Genomic DNA, 23,321 nt, shown 5'->3' with positions numbered 1-23,321 from the left:
ATCAAATTTGTATATTGCTTTCGGCAGGATGGCCATTTTGACGATATTAATTCTTCCTAGCCATGAGCATGGGATGAGTTTCCATTTATTAGTGTCCCCTTTAATTTCTCTTAAGAGTGACTTGTAGTTTTCAGAGTATAAGTCTTTCACTTCCTTGGTTAGGTTTATTCCTAGGTATTTTATTCTTTTTGATGCAATGGTGAATGGAATTGTTTTCCTGATTTCTCTTTCTATTGATTCGTTGTTAGTGTATAGGAAAGCTACAGATTTCTGTGTGTTGATTTTGTATCCTGCAACTTTGCTGTATTCCGATATCAGTTCTAGTAGTTTTGGAGTGGAGTCTTTAGGGTTTTTTATGTACAGTATCATATCATCTGCAAATAGTGACAGTTTAACTTCTTCTTTACCAATCTGGATTCCTTGTATTTCTTTGTTTTGTCTGATTGCCGTGGCTAGGACCTCCAGTACTATGTTAAATAACAGTGGGGAGAGTGGGCATCCCTGTCTGGTTCCCGATCTCAGTGGAAATGCTTTCAGCTTCTCGCTGTTCAGTATAATGCTGGCTGTGGGTTTATCATATATGGCCTTTCTTATGTTGAGGTACTTGCCCTCTATTCCCATTTTGCTGAGAGTTTTTATCATGAATGGATGTTGAATTTTGTCAAATGCTTTTTCAGCATCTATGGAGATGATCATGTGGTTTTTGTCTTTCTTTTTGTTGATGTGGTGGATGATGTTGATGGATTTTCGAATGTTGTACCATCCTTGCATCCCTGGGATGAACCCCACTTGGTCATGGTGTATGATCCTTTTGATATACTGTTGAATTCTGTTTGCTAATATTTTATTGAGTATTTTTGCATCTACATTCATCAGGGATATTGGTCTGTAATTTTCTTTTTTGGTGGGGTCTTTTCCTGGTTTTGGTATTAGGGTGATGTTGGCTTCATAGAATGAGTTTGGGAGTATTCCCTCTTCTTCTATTTTGTGGAACACTTTAAGGAGAATGGGTATTATGTCTTCTCTGTGTGTCTGGTAAAATTCCGAGGTAAATCCGTCCGGCCCCGGGGTTTTGTTCTTGGGTAGTTTTTTGATTACTGTTTCAATTTCTTTGCTTGTAATTGGTTTGTTTAACTTTTGTGTTTCTTCCTTGGTCAGTCTTGGGAGGTTGTATTTTTCTAGGAAGTTGTCCATTTCTTCTAGGTTTTCCAGCTTGTTGGCATATAGGTTTTCATAGTAGTCTTTAATAATTCTTTGTATTTCTGTGGAGTCTGTCGTGATTTTTCCATTCTCATTTCTGATTATGTTGATTTGTGTTGACTCTCTTTTTCTCTTAATAAGTTGGGCTAGAGGCTTATCTATTTTGTTTATTTTCTCAAAGAACCTGCTCTTGGTTTCGTTGATTTTTGCTATTGTTTTATTCTTCTCAATTTTGTTTATTTCTTCTCTGATCTTTATTATGTCCCTCCTTCTGCTGACTTTAGGCCTCATTTGTTCTTCTTTTTCCAGTTTTAATAATTGTGATGTTAGACTATTCATTTGGGATTGTTCTTCCTTCTTCAAGTGTGCCTGGATTGCTATATACTTTCCTCTTAAGACTGCTTTCGCTGCATCCCACAGAAGTTGGGGCTTAGTGTTGTTGTTGTCATTTGTTTCTATATATTCCTTGATCTCTATTTTGATTTGTTCATTGATCCATTGATTATTTAGTAGCATGTTGTTAAGCCTCCATGTGTTTGTGAGCCTTTTTGTTTTCTTTGTAGAATTTATTTCTACTTTCATACCTTTGTGGTCTGAAAAATTGGTTGGTAGAATTTCAATATTTTGGAATTTACTGAGGCTCTTTTTGTGAGCTAGTATGTGGTCTATTCTGGAGAATGTTCCATGTGCACTTGAGAAGAATGTATATCCTGTTGCTTTTGGATGTAGAGTTCTATAGATGTCTATTAGGTCCATCTGTTCTAGTGTGTTGTTCAGTGCCTGTGTGTCTTTACTTATTTTCTGCCCGGTGGATCTATCCTTTGGGGTGAGTGGTGTGTTGAAGTCTCCTACAATGAATGCATTGCAGTCTATTTCCCTCTTTAGTTCTGTTAGTATTTGCTTCACATATGCTGGTGCTCCTGTATTGGGTGCATATATATTTAGAATGGTTATATCCTCTTGTTGGACTAAGCCCTTTATCATTATGTAGTGGCCTTCTTTATCTCTTGTTACTTTCTTTGTTTTGAAGTCTATTTTGTCTGATATTAGTACTGCAACCCCTGCTTTCTTCTCACTGTTGTTTGCCTGAAATATGTTTTGCCATCCCTTGACTTTTAGTCTATGCTTATCTTTGGGTTTAAGGTGAGTTTCTTGTAAGCAGCATATAGATGGGTCTTGCTTTTTTATCCATTCTATTACTCTATGTCTTTTGATTGGTGCATTAAGTCCATTTACATTTAGGGTGACTATTGAAAGATATGTACTTATTGCCATTGCAGGCTTTAGATTCGTGGTTACCAAAGGTTCAAGGTTAGCTTCTTTAGTATCTTACTGCCTAACTTAGCTCGCTTATTGAGCTGTTATATACACTGTCTGGAGAGTCTTTTCTTCTCTCCCTTCTTATTCCTCCTCCTCCATTCTTCATATGTTGTGTGTTTTGTTCTGTGCTCTTTTTAGGGGTGCTCCCATCTAGAGCAGTCCCTGTAGGATGCCCTGTAGAGGTGGTTTGTGGGAAGCAAATTCCCTCAGCTTTTGCTTGTCTGGGAATTGTTTGATCCCACCATCATATTTAAATGATAGTCGTGCTGGATACAGTATCCTTGGTTCAATGCCCTTCTGTTTCATTGCATTAAGTATATCATGCCATTCTCTTCTGGCCTGTAGGGTTTCTGTTGAGAAGTCTGATGTTAGCCTGATTGGTTTTCCTTTATAGGTGACCTTTTTCTCTCTCGCTGCTTTTAAAACTTTCCTTGTCCTTGATCCTTGCCATTTTAATTATTATGTGTCTTGGTGTTGTCCTCCTTGGATCCTTTCTGTTGGGGGTTCTGTATAATTCCATGGTCTGTTCGATTATTTCCTCCCCCAGTTTGGGGAAGTTTTCAGCAATTATTTCTTCAAAGACACTTTCTATCCCTTTTCCTCTTTCTTCCTCTTCTGGTATCCCTATAATACGAATGTTTTTCCTTTTGTATTGGTCACATATTTCTCTTAGTGTTGTTTCATTCCTGGAGATCCTTTTATCTCTCTCTCTGTCAGCTTCTATACGTTCCTGTTCTCTGGCTTCTATTCCTTCAATGGCCTCTTGCATCTTATCCATTCTGCTTATAAATCCTTCCAGGGATTGTTTCACTTCTGTGATCTCTTTCCTGACATCTGTGATCTCCTTCCGGACTTCATCCCACTGCTCTTGCATTTTTCTCTGCATCTCATCCCACTGCTCTTGCATTTTTCTCTGCATCTCATCCCATTGCTCTTGCATTTTTTTCTGCATCTCTGTCAGCATGTTCATGATTTTTATTTTGAATTCTTTTTCAGGAGGACTAGTTAGGTCTGTCTCCTTCTCAGGTGTTGTCTCTGTGATCTTTGTCTGCCTGTAGTTTTGCCTTTTCATGGTGATAGAGATAGTCTGCAGAGCTGGTACAAGTGACCGCTGGAAGAGCTTCCCTTCTTGTTGGTTTGTAGCCTTTTCCTGGGAGAATAGCGACCTCTAGTGGCTTGTGCTGGGCAGCTGTGCGCAGACAGGGCTTCTGCTTCCTGCCCAGTTGCTTTGGGGTTTATCTCCACTGTTGCTGTGGGCTTGGCCTGGCTGGGGCTGTTCCTCCAAAATGGTGGAGCCCCGTTGGAGGGGGAGCAGCCAGGAGACTATTTATCTCCGTAAGGGGCCTCTGTGCTCCCTGCTGCCCAGGGGGTTAGAGTGCCCAGAGATCCCCAGATTCCCTGCTTCTGGTCTAAGTGACCTGTCCTGCCCCTTTAAGATTTCCAAAAAGCACTCTCCAAACCAAAACAACAACAGCAACAATGAGAGAGGGAACAGAAAGGAAAAAAAAAAAAGAAAAAACACGCGATTTTTTTTTTTTTTTCCTCAGGTGCCGGTCCCAGGCACCCGCGCACTGGTCCTGCTGCCCTGTCTCCCTAGCACCAGGGTCCCTGTCCTTTCAAGGCTTCCAAAAAGCACCCACCCACCGGTCCCGCAGGGAAGGAACGCTCAATATTCTTTGTCCTCAGGCACTGGTCCCACGCACCCGCTCACCAGTCCCGCCGCTCTGCCTCCCTAGCACCGGGGTCCCTGTCCCTTCAAGGCTTCCAAAAAGCACTCGGCAAACAGAGAGAAAAAAAAGGGGAAAAACGCGTGATTTCTTCCGTCCTCAGGTGCTGGTCTCAGGCACCCACCCACCGGTCCCACAGGGAAAAATGCGGGATATTCTTTGTCCTCAGGTGCCGGTCCCAGGCACCGGCTCACCAGTCCCGCCGCCCTGCCTCCCTAGCACCGGGGTCCCTGTCCCTTTTAGGCTTCCAAAAAGCACTCGCAGAAAAGAGAAAAAAAAAAAGGGGAAAAACGCGCGATTTCCTCTGTCCTCAAGTGCCGGTCTCAGGCACCCGCCCACCGGTCCCGCAGGGAAAAACGGGGGATATTCTTTGTCCTCAGGCGCCGGTCCCAGCCACCCGCTCACCAGTCCCGCCACCGTGCCTCCCTAGCACTGGGGTCCCCGTCCCTTCAAGGCTTCCAAAAAGCGCTCGCCAAAAAGAGAAAAAAAAAAAAAAGGGGAAAAACGCGCGACCTCCTCCGTCCTCAGGCACCGGTCTCAGGCACCCGCCCCCAGGTCTCGCAGGGAGAAACGCGGGATATTCTTTGTCCTCCGGCGCCGTTCCCAGGCACCTCCTCACCGGTCCCGCCACCCTGCCTCCCCAGCAACGGGGGCCCGTCCCTCTAAGGCTTCCAAAAAGCGCTCGCCAAAAAAAAAAAACAGAAACTGCTCCGGTTTCTCTCCACCCGCCGGGAGCCGGGGGGAGGGGCGCTCGGGTCCCGCCGGGCCGGGGCTTGTATCTTACCCCCTTCGCAAGGCGCTGGTTCCTTGCAGGTGTGGATGTGGTCTGGATGTTGTCCTGTGTCCTGTGGTCTCTATTTTAGGAAGATTTTTCTTTGTTATATTTTCATAGCTCTATGTGTTTTTGGGAGGAGATTTCCACTGCTCTACTCACGCCGCCATCTTGGCTCCCACACCCGAAAGCAGTTTTAAGAGGAAAGTGTATAGCAATCCAGGCATATTTAAAGAAGGAAGAACAATCCCAAATGAATAGTCTAAAGACACAATTATCGAAATTGGAAAAAGAAGAATAAATGAGGCCTAAAGTCAGCAGAAGGAGGGACATAATAAAGATCAAGAAGAAATAAATAAAATTGAGAAGAATAAAATAATGGAAAAAAATCAGTGAAACCAAAAACTGGTTATTTGAGAAAATAAACAAAATAGATAAGCCCCTAGCCTGACTTATAAAAAGAAAAAGAGAATCTACACACATCAACAGAATCAGAAATGAGAAAGGAAAAATCATGATGGACCCCACAGAAATACAAAGAATTATTAAAGAATACTACAAAAAATTATATGTTAACAAGCTGGAAAACCTAGAAGAAATGGACAACTTCCAAGAAAAATACAACCTCCCAAGACTGACCAAGGAAGAAACAGAAAATCTAAGCAGACCAATTACCAGCAAAGAAATTGAAATGGTAATCAAAAAACTGCCTAAGAGCAAAACTCCCAGGCCAGATGGATTTACTGCAGAGTTTTATCAGTCATACAGAGAAGACATTCTGTATATCTTTAAGGGAAAACCCATTCTCCTTAAAGTTTTCCAAAAAATAGAAAAAGAGGGAATACTCCCAAACTCATTCTATGAAGCCAGCATCACCTTAATACCAAAACCAGGCAAAGACCCCGCCAAATAAGAAAATTACAGACCAATATCCCTGATAAACATAGACGCAAAAATACTTAAATTATTAACAAACTGAATTCAAAAATACATCAAGACGATCATACATCATAACCAAGTGGGATTAATCTCAGGGATGCAAGGATGGTACAACATTCGAAAATCCATCAACATCATCCACCACATAAACAAAAAGAAGGACAAAAATCACATGATCATCACCATAGATGCTGAAAAAGCATTTGACAAAATTCAATATCCATTCATGATAAAAACTCTCAGCAAAATGGGTATAGAGGGCAAGTACCTCTACATAATAAAGGCCATAGATGAAAAACCCACAGCCAACATCATACTGAACAGCGAGAAGATGAAAGCATTTCCTCTAAAATTGAGAATAAGACAGGGATGCCCACTTTCCCCACTGTTATTCAACATAGTACTGGAGGTCCTAGCCATGGCAATTAGACAAAACAAAGAAATACAAGGAATCCAGATTAGTAAAGAAGAAGTCAAACTGTCACTATTTGCAGATGACATGATATTGTACATAAAAACCCTAAAGACTCCACTCCGAAAATACTAGAAGTGATATCGGAATACAGCAAAGTTGCAGGATACAAAATCAATACACAGAATTCTGAGGCTTTCCTGTACATTAACAATGAACTAATAGAAAGAGAAACCAGGAAAACAATTCCGTTCACGATTGCATCAAAAACAATAAAATACCTAGGAATAATCCTAACCAAGGAGGTGAAAGACCTATATCCCGAAAACTACAAGACATTCTTAAGAGAAATTAAAGGGGATACTAACAAATGGAAACTCATCCCATACTCTTGGGTAGGAAGAATTAATATTGTCAAAATGGCCATCCTGCCCAAAGCAATATACAGATTTAATGCAATCCCTATCAAATTACCAACAGCATTCTTCAACGAACTGGAACAAATAGTTCTAATATTCATATGGAACCACAAGAGACCTGGAATAGCCAAAGCAATCCTGAGAAGGAAGAATAAAGTGGGAGGGATCTTGCTCCCCAACTTCAAGCTCTACTACGAAGCCATAGTAATCAAGACAATTTGGTACTGGCACAGGAAAAGAGCCACAGACAATGGAACAGAATAGAGTCTCCAAACATTAACCAAACATATATGGTCAATTAATATACGATAAAGGAGCCATGGACATACAATGGGGAAATGACAGCCTCTTCCACAGCTGGTGTTGGCAGAACTGGACAGCTACATGTAAGAGAATGAAACTGGATCATTGTCTAACCCCATACACAAAAGTAAATTCAAAATGGATCAAAGTCCTGAATGTAAGTCATGAAACCATAAAACTCTTAGAAAAAAATATAGGCAAAAATCTCTTGGACATAAACATGAGTGACTTCTTAATGAACATATCTCCCCAGGCAAGGGAAACAAAAGCAAAAATGAACAAGTGGGACTATATCAAGCAGAAAAGCTTCTGTACAGCAAAAGACACCATCAATAGAACAAAAAGGCATTCTACAGTATGGGAGAATATATTCATAAATGACAGATCCGATAAAGGGGTGGCATCCACAATATATAAAGAGCTCATGCACCTCAACAAACAAAAAGCAAATAATCCAATTAAAAAAATGGGCAGAGGAGCTGAACAGACAGTTCTCCAAAGGAGAAATTCAGATGGCCAACAAACACATGAAAAGATGCTTCACATAGCTAGTCATCAGAGAAATGCAAATTAAAACCACAATGAGATATCACCTCACACCAGTAAGGATTGCCATCATCCAAGAGACAAACAACAACAAATGTTGGCAAGGTTGTGGAGAAAGAGGAACCCTCCTACACTGCTGGTGGGAATGTAAATTAGTTCAACCATTGTGGAAAGCAGTATGGAGGTTCCTCAGAGAGCTCTAAATAGAAATACCATTTGACCCAGGAATCACACTTCTAGGAATTTACCCTAAGAATGCAGCACCCCTATGTTTATCACAGCACTATTTACAATAGCCAAGAAATGGAAGCAACCTAAGTGTCCATCAGTAGATGAATGGATAAAGAAGAAGTGGTACATATACACAATGGAATATTATTCAGCCATAAGAAGAAAACAAATCCTACCATTTGCAACAACATGGATGGAGCTAGAGGGTATTATGCTCAGCAAAATAAGCCAGGCGGAGAAAGACAAGTACCAAATGATTTCACTCATATGTGGAGTATCAGAACAAAGGAACAACTGAAGGAACAAAACAGCAGCCTACTCACAACACCCAAGAAAGGACTAACAGTTATCAAAGGGAAAGGGACTGGGGAGGATGGGTGGGAAAGGAGGGAGAAGGAGGGGAAGAAGAAAGGGGCCCTCATGATTAGCATGTATAATGTGGAAGGAGGGGCACGGGGAGGGCTGTGCAACACGGAGAAGAAAAGTAGTGATTTTACAGCATCTCACTACACTGATGGACAGTGACTGTAATGGGGTTTGTGGGGGGACTTGGTGAAGGGGGAAGTCTAGTAAACAATGTTCCTCATGTAATTGTAGATTAAAGATACCAAAAAAACCAAAATCAATCAAAGGTAGAAATAAAGTTTAAAATATGTTTATTGCTTACAAACTTCAGTCTGGCCCATCTCTCTCTCTCCTGCTCCAGCAGCAGCAACACTGGCCCTCCCTTCACCTTTCAGGTACAGATAAGCCCTCCATTTCCCAGGTAATTACCCACTAATATGGAGATGAACTTCTCTCCACCCCTGAGGAATTATGCAAATCCACTAAAGCCATACTTCTCTCCCCCCTTGAGCTCCTGTTGATATGCAAATATTCTAAAACCAGGTGAGATATTCTGGAAATATTACAGTTTTACCCACAGCGCAGCCCTCCAGAAATATCACCTTACAATTTACTTGTTTCCCATCTTGTGACCAATCTAATAACATACAATGGCAACAGCAATAAAATCTTGATAATCCTCAATCCAGAGGATTCAGCCTATGCAGATTAAGTAAATGTACTTTACAGCGCAATCTCTCACTAAGCACAAAATATGTTTCTACACTTGTTTACTCATTCCTAACAACCATGCTAGATTGCTCACAAAACTTTTTCCAAATATTAGACAAAGTCAGGCCTTTAAACATTTTTTTCTTGACAACAGCAACACAGTCATGATAATTCTCAAGCCAGAGGATTCAGCTAGGTTTAAAGTCCCATGCAGATTAAGTCCAAAGCTCATCCATTCCTGCCATCATGGGGCAGCTGCAGCCAGGGGGCCCATCCAGGACACATGGACTGTAGAAGCAAATAACTGATTTGGTGGGGCCACTTTAAGGTTATTTCAGAAATACAAAGGAGGCCAACTTCCAGGCCTTTTCCCCAAGGTGCCGGAAGAGCCAACCATTACCAGTCAATGTGTCAGAATATCCAGGGCCACATCCATTTTATTCCTAATTACTGCACCCATCCTTGCAATGCATGTCCAATAATCTGGGTTCCTTGATCGCTCTCAATCACTGGCGACTGGCCATAGGCTGCAAAGAGATGCTCCAGGCTCCTCTTGGTGGTTTGCTGATCTGCAAAACGTGCAGGAAAAGCAACCAATGGTCCAGTAGACATGTCCACACATGTCATGGCATGCCGATATCGTGATATGGGCAGAGGCCCCAAATAGTCTATTTGCCACCTGACAAGGGGTATAGGCCTCCAGACTATTGTCCCATGTTGCTGTGGGACACGGTGTAAGTCCCTCTTAGAGCACACAAGGCACTCCTTTCGGGCTCTGCTGACTTCTTCCAAGGTCAGTGGCAAGCCCCACCTACAGGCTACAGCCCACATTGTCTTTTGCCCCGCATGCAACAAACACTGGTGTAGCCATTGGACCACATCAGAGGCTTTCCTTCTAGCCTGTGCACCTGGGCCAATCTGTCTGCTTCATCATTCCCTGGGGATGCCAAAGGCAAATGGCCAATCACATGATATACGTTAGGTGTCTGTGCCACACCACTCCGTGGCCTTTGGGTCCAGTCTCTCACCCACCCTGTGATGAGATAGGTGGTTATTACCTTGGTCGGAGCTGTTCCAGCAATGGGCTTCATAGCCAGTTACACAGCAGCCAGTTGCTTCTTTATCAAGTGGCCTGGACCTCTGCTTCTTTCCATAGTTGTAACCAGGCTCCAGCCAGCAACAGGAGCAGCAATAGTGACAGAAGCAGTAGCCTTAGGTTTGGGCGACGGGCCGGTGTCAGCACAGTCAACAGTGGTAGTTGCGCCTTCATGACTACCTAAGTATAGATACATCCCTTGGTGCGAGTGCCGCTTCTCCCCATAGTATCTAGGGGTGGCCCTCCCAAAGGTTGCACCCATTACGACAGATTTCAGGTTCAGGAGAATCCTGGTGACTACTGCCAGATGTAAGTCCAGAGAGAGGAATACCCCAGGTAAAATACCTCTAAAAACCGAAATCAGTCAAAGGTAGCAATTTTAAAGTTTAAAATCCATTTATTGCCTACAAACTGCAGGCTGGCCCATCTTTCTCTCTCCTGCTCCCCTTCATCTCTCAGGTACAGATAAGCCCTCTGTTGCCCAGGTAATTACCCATTGATACGGAGATGAACTTCTCTCTACCCTTGAGCTCCTGTTGATATGTAAATATACTAAAACCAGGTGAGATATTCTGGAAATATTACAATTTTACCCCCAGTTATATAGTGCCAGGAAGCCTAGCTGAATTGTGCCCTGCATTTATGTGGAAAGCAGACCTTGTAAGCATTGAACTTGGGTATTTAGCTGGAGATTTTTAAACAAAATATTGAAGCTGTGGTCTGGTTTCTTGCTGCCTATAGTAAGATGTGAGAGGAAAGAAATTGAGGGAAGAAATGTTAAGCAAAAAAAGATCCAGGATTTGATGATTTGGGAGATTCTTAACCTATCCAGATTTCAGAAAACACTAATATTAGGGGATTCATTGTCAGGAAAGTGTGCTTGGAGAGAAGGCCAACAATCTGGCTAGGTAACCTTTTGCTCTTGCTGAAGAGATTAGCTATATGACTCATGGATATCCTCAGCAAAAGCCAGGAACAGAAACCAGGGAGGATCTGTGGAGGGACCATCTTGTCTAATCATGTGGACCCTTATGGTATGTGCAGGTGATCCACAAGGGTTTTAAGAATGTAATATCATCAGAAACACTGTCATGGGTGAGGGAAGGATGATGACCTTCCAAAATACATGGGCAGGAAACTGGCTGATAGCACTACTCAGCTGCAAATGTGTTGCTACCCTGCAAGAACAAGGAAAATGACTGGATGGGGCTGCAGGCCATAGTACTTGAGGCCTTGAAGCCTAATGGAATTTGACCTGCTGGAGTTTGAAATTGCATAATAGTACCAGTGACTCCTTTCTTCCTTTTGCAGTAGGAAAGTCTATAAATTTTACCCCATGCTTGTCCCACCATTGCATTTTAGAAGTGATAACCTTTTTTTCTAATTTCACAGTCTCACAGGTGGAAAGGAATTTTGCCCTGTGATGTAGCATACCTAGGCTCATTCATACTTGATTTAGATAACTTAGATGATGAGATTTTAGAATCGAGTTGATGCTGGTTTGGTTGAAACTTTGGGGGATGTTGGGATGGAGAAAGTGTATTTGCATGTTTGGGATGGACATGAATCTTTGAGAGATCTTAATAAAAGTACATGTTTTAGAGTTCTGTTTCTGGCATTCCTATTTGAAGCCATTGAAACTTCTCATCAAGAATTACTTCACAGAGTTGTTTATTTTCTTTTTAGTTAAATGCCATTTTTATTACTGAATAACATTTATAAAATTAAAAATTGGAAATTGCCTTCTTGTGGTAAAATCTCTCACCCTTTGGACTTAAGAAATCTAGCAAATTTTATCAAATCAAGTCTGTCATATTGATAATACTATATACACCCAAATAGGCAGAGGATTAAAATGTGGAAAAAGAAATTCTTATGTATTACTACTTACTGGATGTCATAATTTTCTTCTATAGAAGTAGCAGTTTTCCTAAGGATTAACAATGAAACCAACTTCTTCAAGCCTTTAAACTGACTTTGAACTTCTGACTTAAATCTTTTGCTAACCTCATGCCTTATCATTTGTTTGTTAAAACCTTTTCTCATTGATTACTTGGACTAGTTGATTTGGCCCTTTTTGTTATAATTCTGTTATTTTAAGCCTTTAATTTTTTTTGGTTTTCTTTTATTGTAAAGGATTACCCAAATTCACACAATGTTATTAAACTAGCTTTTTAGACAGACTTGTTAAAATGGAGTTTTCCCATAATTAGATATTTCTAAGATTGTTAAACTCTGAAGCCTAGCTAGATATTCTTCCTAAAAAATGCAGGTAGTATTTTTCCTTGTGTTGCACAAAATTCATTGTTTGAGGGTTTTTGTGTGTTTCGTTTTTTTTAAGTTACAGCTGATAATACTGAATTGATTTCTTCCAAAGGAACTATTGACAAATAGTTTAGTTATTGATAAATCTTTCAAATACTGTGGGCAGTGAAAATAGCTGTGTATTTTCATTGACTTCTAATTGTTCCATTTTGAAAATCAGATCTTTCCATTTACAAGTATTATGTTAGGAGTAAGGAATCTATCTTTTGCGATGTCTTTCTGTAGGATTAATTGCTTCATGGTCAAAGATCATTTATTTAAATTACATGTTCATGCAAAAACTTTTTTTCCCCTTATAAAAAAAGGACGGGTGGGGCCGCGACTGCCGCTGGAGCTGATGTCCTGGCTGGTGATGGGGTTAATTCCCTTTTGTAAGACTCTCACTTGCACCCACCCAGCCCCGCCGTCGTCCCGCCACGCTGCGCTCCAGCCACCTCCTCCTCCTCAGTAACATGGGCTGTTGAAAGGTATGATATATTTGATCCAATATAGTCCATTTCAGTCCAGGAATCTACAGTGGTGACAAGAACATGGGACTCCTCCTGCCAGGTTCCAGATGGTTCAGTACAATTGACATCCTGGCTGACAACTGTGAAAAAGAGCTTTGGATTATTTTATTTTTTGTGTGTGGGACACCACAATCCCAAATCCATAGGACACATCAGGCTTCAAGTTCCCTGTAGAATTCTAAAATAACCTTTGCTAATGAGGATGTCTGATACTGTTACTGTAAAAAATGAAACTGAAACAATGAATGATTTGGATGCAGAAGTGAAAGATATAGCCAAAGTTGAAAATCTTACCAAATCTGAAAACTATGGGAAGATTCTGGCAGAGAAGAATGAACGTTGTATTGACAACAGTATTGATTTTCAGGAGAAAATTCAGATCCAGTTAACACAATCATTTGAAAAAGAGGAGAAGCCCTCAAAAGATGAAGCAGAAAAAGAAAAAGCCAGCGATAAGTTGCCCAGGAAAATGTTATCAAGAGATTCCAGTCAAGAATGTACTGATTCAACTGGCATAGATCTACATGAATTTTTAGTAAATACATTAAAAAACAATCCCAGGGACAGAATGATGCTGTTGAAGTTGGAACAAGAAATTTTAGATTTCACTGGTAATAATGAGTCTCCACGTAAAAAATTCCCCCTAATGACATAATACCATAGGATGCTATTACACAGAGTAGCTGCTTACTTTGGATTAGACCACAATGTTGATCAGAGTGGCAAGTCTGTCATAGTAAATAAAACTAGCAATACAATAATACCTGATCAGAAATTTAATGAACATATTAAGGATGAGAAAGGAAGATTTTCAGAAATGATATATCCTCAAGAGAGAGAACTCTAGCTTTGACAAAGATGATAACCAGATGATAATACGTTTGAAAGATGACAGAAGAAGCAAATGTATAGAAGAAAGAGAAGAAGAGTACCGGAGAGCTAGAGACCGAATATTTTCCCAAGATTCCCTGTGTTCCCAAGAGAATTACATCTTTGACAAAAGAGTTAATAAAGATGCTTCAGGGAGATCAACAAATAGCCATCAAAGCAGCACAGAGAATGAGCTGAAGTACTCTGAGCCACGACCCTGGAGCAGCACAGACTCAGCTCGCTCCACAACTTCAAGCCTGCTGTCACCAAAGCCAGCAGCTTCAGTGGAATTTAAGTCCTGACAAGAGGTGATAGTTCTGGAAGCAGCAAAAGTGTAGGCAGGCTTTCAAAAACAGGTTTTGAGTCTTCTGGTAGTGTAGGTTCATCTATGGGCTCTCTTTCTCACATCCAGCAGCCTCTTCCAGGTACAGCTCTCAGCCAGTCTTCTCATGGCGCACCTGTCGTCTATCCAACGGTCAGCACTCATAGTTCTCTTTCCTTTGATGGTGGCCTAAATGGGCAAGTCGCATCTCCTAGCAGTAGCTTCTTTTTGCTTCCCTTGGAAGCGGCAGGCATACCACCTGGCAGTATTCTGATCAACCCACAAACAGGTCAGCCCTTCATAAACCCAGATCGGAGTCCAGTTGTGTATAATCCTCCTATGACTCAACAACCAGTTAGAACCCAAGTGCCTGGACCTCCACAGTCACCTCTGCCACCCCCAGCACCTCAACAACAAGCAGCTAATCACATTTTCTCACAGGTGCACATATCCATGATTATGTAATGCTAAGTTCACCTGTCTTCCCATATTTGGGACTAAATTCACTAATTATAATGGAGATAGCCCAAGTGAGTATCTCTTAGAACTTTAATATTCTCCACCAGATGATGTTCCACTCACTACTTACAGGAAGAAAGGTTAACTTCAAGGGCTTTACAGCCAGTAAATAGAGAATATATACTGGAAAGAAGGAAATGTTGTCTCTTGAGCCTACATGGTGAGTATTTATCCCTATTTCACAACAGCAAGAAATGGACAAGAGGAATAAAAATAAAACTGACATTGTTCATTATCCCAGTGAGCAAAGTGAATTTTAGGATTCAACAGATCAGGCAGTCAGAAGAAAACTGAGTTGCTCAAGTTCTGCAGGGTACTCTCTATCTCACCCTGTGAAAGAGGCAAAAACATTCTCAGAATTCTCAAAAGCACTCTTAATATCTTGAATTGGTATAAATGTTTAGAGTTTACAGAATGTATTTTCACCTTCTGGCTTTTTCATCTATAGCTTTGTTATTCTTCCTCCAGTGTAAACTCTTTTGCTTTCATTAAATCTTTTAAAGATTGTATACCATTCCCAAGACAGTTTGTACAGTTAGTTACACCACTTTTTCCCTGTAAGACTCTCTAAGTATTCCACTAGTGAGACCTGCAGAGTAACTTCTTGCGAGAGAAGTATGGTAATAAACTTTAACTAGAGAAAAAAAAAAAAAGGACGGGTGGTAGATATGGCAGGAATGAACTTTACTCTTCTGTTTGCATTTAGAATATTCATTCCATAGTGCCTTCTGTGTTCTTTATGCCAGAGATACAGTGGCAAACAAAACAGTTACTGCATTCATTGAGCTTACATTCTAGCCAAGAGGAACAAATAGTTAATAAATTCATAGTGTTTTGAAGAAACATTTTGCTGGTTTCTGAATGAAGAGGAGCTAGCCATGTAATAACCCAAGGAGAGAACTTTGTAAGCAAAGGAACTAGCATATTTGCAAAGGCCCTGAAATGAGACCATGCAAGGCATTTTTTTAGTCTAGAAGGATCACCATAGTTAAGTTACTGTGGTGATGGAGAGAAGAGTAGGAGATGGTAGAAGCAGTTAGCAAAATTAGTTCATATGGGATAAGAATAGTTGATAGCCTTTAGAGGTTTTAACTAGCTGAGGGTAATAGGATATGGTTAATTTTTTGAAAGATGATTCTGGCTGCTATGAAGAAACAGTGTAAAGGGTAAGAGTGAAAAGGGAGATCAACACTGCAGTGTTATAGACAACACTGCATTTAGTTGCCTGATTGATAATATATTTTGGAAGTAAAGTCAGTAGGATTTGCTGTTGAATTAAATGTGAAGGCTGAAGGAAAAAGGAACAAGCAGGACCCCATTACTTAAGCGATAACAGTGCCATTAACTGAGATAGGATTAGAGAAGAAGATGTAAGTGGAAAAAAATCAAGATTTTTGTTTCTGATGTTTTAGGTTTGAGACTATTACATATAACATTTCATTTGAATTTTTGCAGACTATACTGTGTAGTGTTATTTTTGTGTGTGAAGAATAAAACCTTTTAGATGGTAAGAAACCACAGCAAATCTGCTTAGAAGTTAATTTGTGTAATAGAATTTTGCCATAACATTGATCTTTCTCATCATCCATTCTTTCTCTTTTCCAAGCGGAGTTCTCTGATTGCATGTAAAATTTTTTAGTCACAAGTAAGATGCCTGTAAAAAATCTCCACTAACCAACATCTTTAAAGATAACATAATTATCCTAAGTTTTGCAATACAATAAATACGGTTATTCAGACACTGATGGTTTGTTCAGCTTATGGTTGTCTCTGACCTTTGCTTTTATCAGTACCTCCTGCTACCTCCCTTTTATTTATTAATATAAGTACAATTAATATAGAATAGCCTATTAGTTGCATATGTACATCATAGTGGCCCAATATTTTTATATATTACAAAATGATCCCCGTAAGTCCAGTTACCAAAGTCACAACAATATTACTGACTGTATTCCCTATGCTGTATGTTATAGCCCAATGATTTATTTTATAACTAAGTTTGTACCTTGTAATCCACAAGACCTATTTCACCTGCCCTTCAATCCCTCACCACTCTGTTCACTAGCAGTTTGTTTCCTATATTTGAGTCTGTTTCTGTTTTGTTTTGTGTTTTAGATTGCACTTAGTATAATACCCTCTAGGTCCATTCATGTTGTTGTAAATTGCAAGATTTCATTATTTTTATATGGCTAAGTAATATTTCATTATTTACATTATTTATCCATTCATCTGTCAATGGATGCTGAGGTTGCTTCCATATGCTGGCTGTTTTAAATTTAAATAGTGCTGCAATAAAGGGTGCATATATCTTTTCAAGCTGGTGTTTTCATTTTCTTTTGGATTTACCCAGAAGTGGAATTGCTGGATTGTATGGCAGTTATAGTTTTGAGGAACCCCTGTACTGTTTTCCATAATGGCTGCACCAATTTATATTCCCACCAGCAGTGTACAAGGTTTATTTTTTTTCCACATCCTCACCAATACTTGTTATTTTTTTGTCTTTTTGATAATAGCCGATATGACCAGTGTGAAGTGATTTGTCATGGTTTTTATTGGCATTTCCTTGTTGATTAGTGATGTTGAACATATTTTCATGTGTCTGTTTCATGTTCTCTATGTTTTCTTTGGAAAAATATTCAAGTCCTTTGACCATTTTTTAATCAAGTTGTTTGGTTTTTTTAATACTAAGTTTAAATTCTTTATATGTTTTGAATTTTAATTCTTTATTGGATGTGTTATTTACAAATGTCTTCTCCCATTCAGTAGGTTGTCTTTTCATTTTGTTGATATTTTCCTTTGCTTTGCCGAAGCTTTTTAGTTTGATGTAATCCATTTGTTTATTTTAGCTGTTACTGTTCTTGCCTGAGGAGACTAGTCCAAAAAAATATTGCTAAGACTGATGTCAAAGAGCTTATTACCTGTGCTTTCTTCTAGGAGTTTAATATTTCAGGTCTTACATTCAAGTCTTTAATCCATTTTGAATTTATTTTTGTATGTGGTAGAAGATAGATAGTGGTCCAGTTCCATTCTTATGCATGTTACTGTCCTGTTTTCCCAGCACCATTTATTGAAGAGACTGTCTTTTCCGCATTGTATATTCTTGCCTCCTTTGTTGTAGATGAATTGACTGTATAAATGGGTTTATATCTGGCTATTTGATTCTACTGATTTTTGGGTTTTGCCAGTACAATACTATTTTGAATATTATAGCTTTGTAGTGTAGTTTGAAATCAGGCACTTGAAAGCTCCAGCTTTGTTGTTCTTTCTCAAGATTGCTTTGGCTGTTTGGGTTCTTTTGGGGTTCCATACAAATTTTAGGATTCTTTGTTCTAGTTCTATGAAAAATGGCATTGTTATTTTGATGGGGATTGCACTGAATTTGTAGATTGCTTTGGGTTGTATATCCATTTTAACAATATTAATTCTTCCAATCCATGAGCATTGGTGTATCTATTTATTTGTATCATCTTCAGTTTCTTTCATCAATGTCTTACAGTTTTTAGAGTCTCTGTCCACTTTCTTGAGGTAATTTCATTGCTTTTTAGTGAAAGGTGTATACGGTTATTCAGTCTTGGTAATCGCTAGCATTCCTATGAAAGGTTTGGTAGAGGAAATTGAAATACATCAGTATGGTGTGTATTATGTATGAATTTCAACCATCTCTTTTATCCTTGTCTCCCATTAATAAGGATTGAATTTGAGAGTAGATGAGAACAGATTCTTAATTTTCTGGATTCCTTAGACTCTTATAGCAAAATTCTTTGCCCTTATAAAAATTTGATCTTGAGGGAGTGAAAAAATAATCTTTGGAAGAATAATAATATTTCACTATACTTTTTTGATAATTGTCATAGTGTTTTAATGAGTAATGTTTTTTATGAGATAGTATTCATAAAGTTCATAAAGAGCATAAAATTATACATTGAAATTTTTGTCATAATTTTTTATTTCTGGTAGCAAAACAATGTAGTATAAATAAACAGTACAATCTTTGTTTTTCAGTAGTGAAAAAGTTCACACTGTTTCTCTAACAATACTTAAATTTCTGTAGCTTAAATATGGTCACAGAATGTAATATTGAGCAAATTAAGGAGATATGGAAAAAATTTTTGCTTATTTTGTAGAATATCTTAGGTATTCTCAGAACTCATGTTGAGTCTCTGCCACTTTAGCCAAGTGAAGGACAGCACGTACCACTTACTTAGCATACCTTTAAAATTTTATATCAAAATAACTCACCATAGACAAATTTTAGACAATGGTGTTTAGGATACGACACTAAGGATGTAATTTTGTTTTCAAATGTGTATTAATAGAAATATAAATGTAAAAATACTTATGTCATAGCAGGCTAGTAGTTATTCTCTGGCACATTGCTTTAGGTGATGATGAGGAAAAGGAAACATTAATTCATGGGAACATCTCATGTGTAATAATATAGAACATTGGAAGCTGAAATGACCATAGTCAGAGAGTATAGAATCTAAATAAAACATTTCATCATGACTCACCTAACAAATGACCTAAATAGAATAGTTACTTTTTATACTTTACTTTTTAAAAAGATAATGCCAAATACTTGGAAAACATCTGTATAGCATGTCTTTATTAATATATCAGGGTGTATTCTAGATTCTTGATCTATTGAGCTTAATTTCTTTTCCTTTCTATAAGTATATTTTTAAATAATTTTAATTAAAGTTTAGAATAATATTCATGAAGATAGAGTTCAGTGATCTTCAGAAATCTAAACTTTTAGCCATAAGCATTGGAACTTAAAAGGTTTCAGTTAATCTTTAATATTACATTGAATTAAAGGTGACAGGTGGGTTTTTCTCTGGTGATGATTTCATTAACTGTGTTTATTATTAACTGATTTATTGTTGAGTAATCCAATATGAAAAATGAATATTTGAACTAAAATATATTCTTTTATAAAAGAATACAGATCTCTAAGGCATGGTGGTTATAGGATTTTCTTAAAACGGAACCCACTAAATAGAGAAATGCAGACATTTTTCCTTCATTGAAACAAAGTTCTGAATTTTAGGTTTGAAGAGCTATTTGGCTTTATGTTATGTATTTTATATAATATATCAGATACACATTTCTTTAACCTATTATATTTAACAGATTCCTTGTTTTTAAACTTACCCTTTTATTCCTCTGTGCAAGTTCTTAATGTAAACGTGCCCAGAATAAAATATTTATTTGAAGATATTTATTTCAATAAATATGTATCCTTTGAAGGCTGAAAGTTAAACATTAACTCTTAACTTAGTTGAGCTTAGATCTTTAGGTTGCTCTGTCTTCCACCAGAACTGCTACTTGAAACTTAGACCTCTATTCTAAGAAATCCTTGAAGTACATTTGATGCAAGATATGTGAAGTTATCTGATCGTGCTTTGTAATGCCTTGTTGAGAAGACAGGACATTTGGAAAGTTTTTAAAAGTTAAAATAACATGCACTATAAATGCTTTGAAGTGTTTTCTTTTAAACTAATAGATTATAAACCTCTATTTAGAAGTTGTATTTCTTGACTTTTTTTTTAACTTGCACTAAAATTATACCACTTTACCCACCACTACTTTGGATTTTAATTGCCACACAACAAATCTATTAAAACTATCCCTTACTGTTACAGTTTTGTCTTATAATTGTTGAAATTGTACAAATTCCATAAAACATGCTTAAATTCTCTTCATGTAAGACAGCAGTTTAAAGAAGAAATATTTGTCAAATAATACTTTAAAATAGCAAAAATAGTCCTATCAAATAGTTTCTTTGATCTTGAAAGTGAATGGATTGCAGAGATTGGGGTACATATTACAAAGAAGCTTTTGGGCAAAATGTTGAAGAGATGTATTTTAAATAACAGCTCTTTCTTTATATAGCTATAAACACATTATATATAAATGTTGGTGGTACCAGAGCATTGAAAATAAAACTTGTTTGTGATAAACTCCATCCTTGGTTCTCTATCCTAAAATGTAACTGAATGATAATAAAGTGCTATTCATCTGCAGGTGCATTGCTTCTACTTAGTTAAAAGATGGTTGAAAGAACAGGAATTAGTAGCATGTTGTATTAGCCTTTTGTAGTGTATTTTGTCCGAAGCATCTTAATTTCCCTGTTTTGAATGCTAAGTAGCAAGGGTCTTGGTTTAGAACTAATACCCATCATGCATGTAAACGGTATGAAAGAGCTGCTTAGTAAGTTAACACAAAGTGTTCTTGTGTCAGTCCTTGTGGAAATAGATACAATACAAACATTACAGCTGAACTCACGGCAAACTCCGTTTAGTAAAAACCTGGCTTTATTGTTCAGGAAAAAGTTTGAATAGAATGCAAGCTCATTTTGTTGAATGTAATGTCAGGCTTTTAGGGACTGTATTGAGGGATAAGGTTTTGTTAAGTTGAGACCAATTCATTAAGTTTTATTGCCTGGTGAGAAGCGGTAATACTTCATTGTAAGACTTCATCAAATATTCATGGTTAAAGAGAAGTAGTAAATGTATTCAATCAAGTGGTCTTTTGGGGTTTTGAAAAGGATTATGAAGTCTGCTCAGCTGATAGTTTTAACATTCATTGAGGTTGTTTGACAAGGGTAATTTTAATCTCTGAGTTTAATTTTGTCCAGGCTTGTCTCCTTTTACTGTCACAAATCCAGGTCTATAAAAATTGTGTCACATTATAGGATGAGTGGATAATACATCCATTCATATAACATGTATTTCCCAAGTAGTCATATTTTTTAAATTATCATCTTAGTTTCAAGTTCAGTGTATGAGGGAGTTATGGCCTGTCTACTTTTTCATTGTAAGGGTAGCATTCATTTGGTCAGACTAGCCTCACCTCACTACTACTGGTAATCTTTTCATGTCTTGGATAATAAGGTCTCCTTGGCACACATAAAATAAGAAACAGCCTTTTGTTTCAGCCAGTTCAAATTGTCCTTGAGATATAGTCAGTGTTTTCTATATGATGTTAGAAATTTCAATAGCATTGCCCTCATTCTTGGACTTGATTTCAGGCTGCTGGCGTCCTCCCTTTTATTTGTATGGTACACTTTGCTCATCTCAGACTTGTGTGGCAGTATCCTGTGCACATGAAACTCATCTTTTCTCAGTTCACTATATGTTTACTTCTTAACTGTGAACTGAAGTTTTGTGATTTTTGTGGGGTTTTGTCCATTTCAAAGAAATTAGGCATACTCAACTAAAAGTCAGATTTGTTATTAATTTTTTTCTTTTGTCCTTTAACCTCCATTTCTTAGGCAGATGATGTTGAGGGCAAAATAAGACAAATCATTCCACCTGGATTTTGCACAAACACAAGTGATTTTCTTTCTTTGTTGGAGAAAGAAGTTGATTTCAAGCCATTTGGAACCTTACTTCATACATACTCTGTTCTCAGTCCAACAGGAGGAGAAAACTTTACCTTTCAGATATACAAGGTAGAGTTAAATCTCAGTATTTCTTGGGTCAAAGTATTCCATTTGCCTGAAATCTGTATGCTGTTTTGTTGTGTTCTTTTCACTGATTTATTCTAACTTGAGGAAATAAGCTTTTGTTAGCTTTAAAAACAAGGCTCTATTTTATGTGTATGTCTATATACACATTTTAATCTGAGACTTCTAAGCATTTTCCCACAGGATAGTTTTGTGTTTTGCAGACTTTTGCTTACTCTGTGATGAGTTTCACCTGACTTTTCCTGGCTTTTTCCCTAGGCTGACATGACATGTAGAGGCTTTCGAGAATATCATGAAAGGCTTCAGACCTTTTTGATGTGGTTCATTGAAACTGCTAGCTTTATTGACGTGGATGATGAAAGATGGCACTACTTTCTAGTGTAAGTACAGTTCTAAAGCAACAGTAGACCTTATTACCTCCACAAAGCCAGCATTTTAATTGTGGCAGCCCAATTATTGGGACACTATAATGATATTTTTCCCAGGAAAGAAAAACTATTGTTTATGAGGCTTGAGTTTTCCTTCATTATGCTTTGGGAGACCTTGAGAATAGAGCTGAATTAAATGCTGTTGTCCGTTAGGGCCCTGAATGTAGGCTTAAACAGTAAAATGAGCTTTGCCTGTGTTTTCTTTTACTTGCCACCTATTCATCTTTATAATAGGCAAGTGCACTGAAGTGATGTAAAGAGGTCTGATTTATCCAAGTTGCTGCACACCAATTAAGTGAATTGTACATTCAGAACATAGCAGGTGTACCCATTGGGCCCTCACAGAGTAGCTTGCTGACACTGAAAATTCAGTCAGAGAATGGAAAAGAAAATGGACACTGCATGGGAGCGCGACTGTAATTGACCTGCTTGGCTTTCTGTTTTATCTGCAGATTTGAGAAGTATAATAAGGATGGAGCTACGCTCTTTGCGACCGTAGGCTACATGACAGTCTATAATTACTATGTGTACCCAGACAAAACCCGGCCACGTGTAAGGTAATTGGCAGCACAACACGTGCCTTGTCTTTTATTTCAGAAGAAGGAACTGCTGAAGTTTCCAATACTTGTTATAATAGTGTTGATTTGTTTAAAAAAATCACCATTATTCATTGGGTATGTACTGATTTATTTCATTGTTCCCTTTGAAACACTGTGGAGGATTAAACCAGTTTTGAGTATCTCTATAATTTTTGGGTTTCTTGAAGGTGGATTGAAGAAAAAGTCACACAGACTTTAAAATGTTCATAACACTTGTGATTTGCAATTTTTAAATTGGTCATGTGATATTTTAATCT

The 23,321-nt window shown here is 38.3% G+C and overlaps 1 protein-coding gene and 1 pseudogene across 3 annotated transcripts in view; both read left to right on the top strand.

Moving 5' to 3' along the window:
- Positions 1–23,321, top strand: part of HAT1 (histone acetyltransferase 1) — an 83,857-nt gene that overhangs the window by 24,241 nt on the left and 36,295 nt on the right. For all 3 annotated transcript variants that reach the window (XM_037022919.2, XM_037022920.2, XM_037022921.2), the window contains exons 5-7: positions 21,843–22,022; positions 22,296–22,417; positions 22,918–23,022. In XM_037022919.2, the coding sequence (XP_036878814.1) occupies positions 21,843–22,022; positions 22,296–22,417; positions 22,918–23,022 (407 nt within the window). The remainder of the gene's footprint in view (positions 1–21,842; positions 22,023–22,295; positions 22,418–22,917; positions 23,023–23,321) is intronic.
- On the top strand, positions 11,025–17,161 carry LOC118973272 (R3H domain-containing protein 1 pseudogene; annotated as a pseudogene).

This window comes from Manis javanica, chromosome 12, assembly GCF_040802235.1.
Source record: "Manis javanica isolate MJ-LG chromosome 12, MJ_LKY, whole genome shotgun sequence".
Lineage (NCBI taxonomy): Eukaryota > Metazoa > Chordata > Mammalia > Pholidota > Manidae > Manis > Manis javanica.
This window is presented reverse-complemented; position numbering and strand designations above follow the sequence as displayed.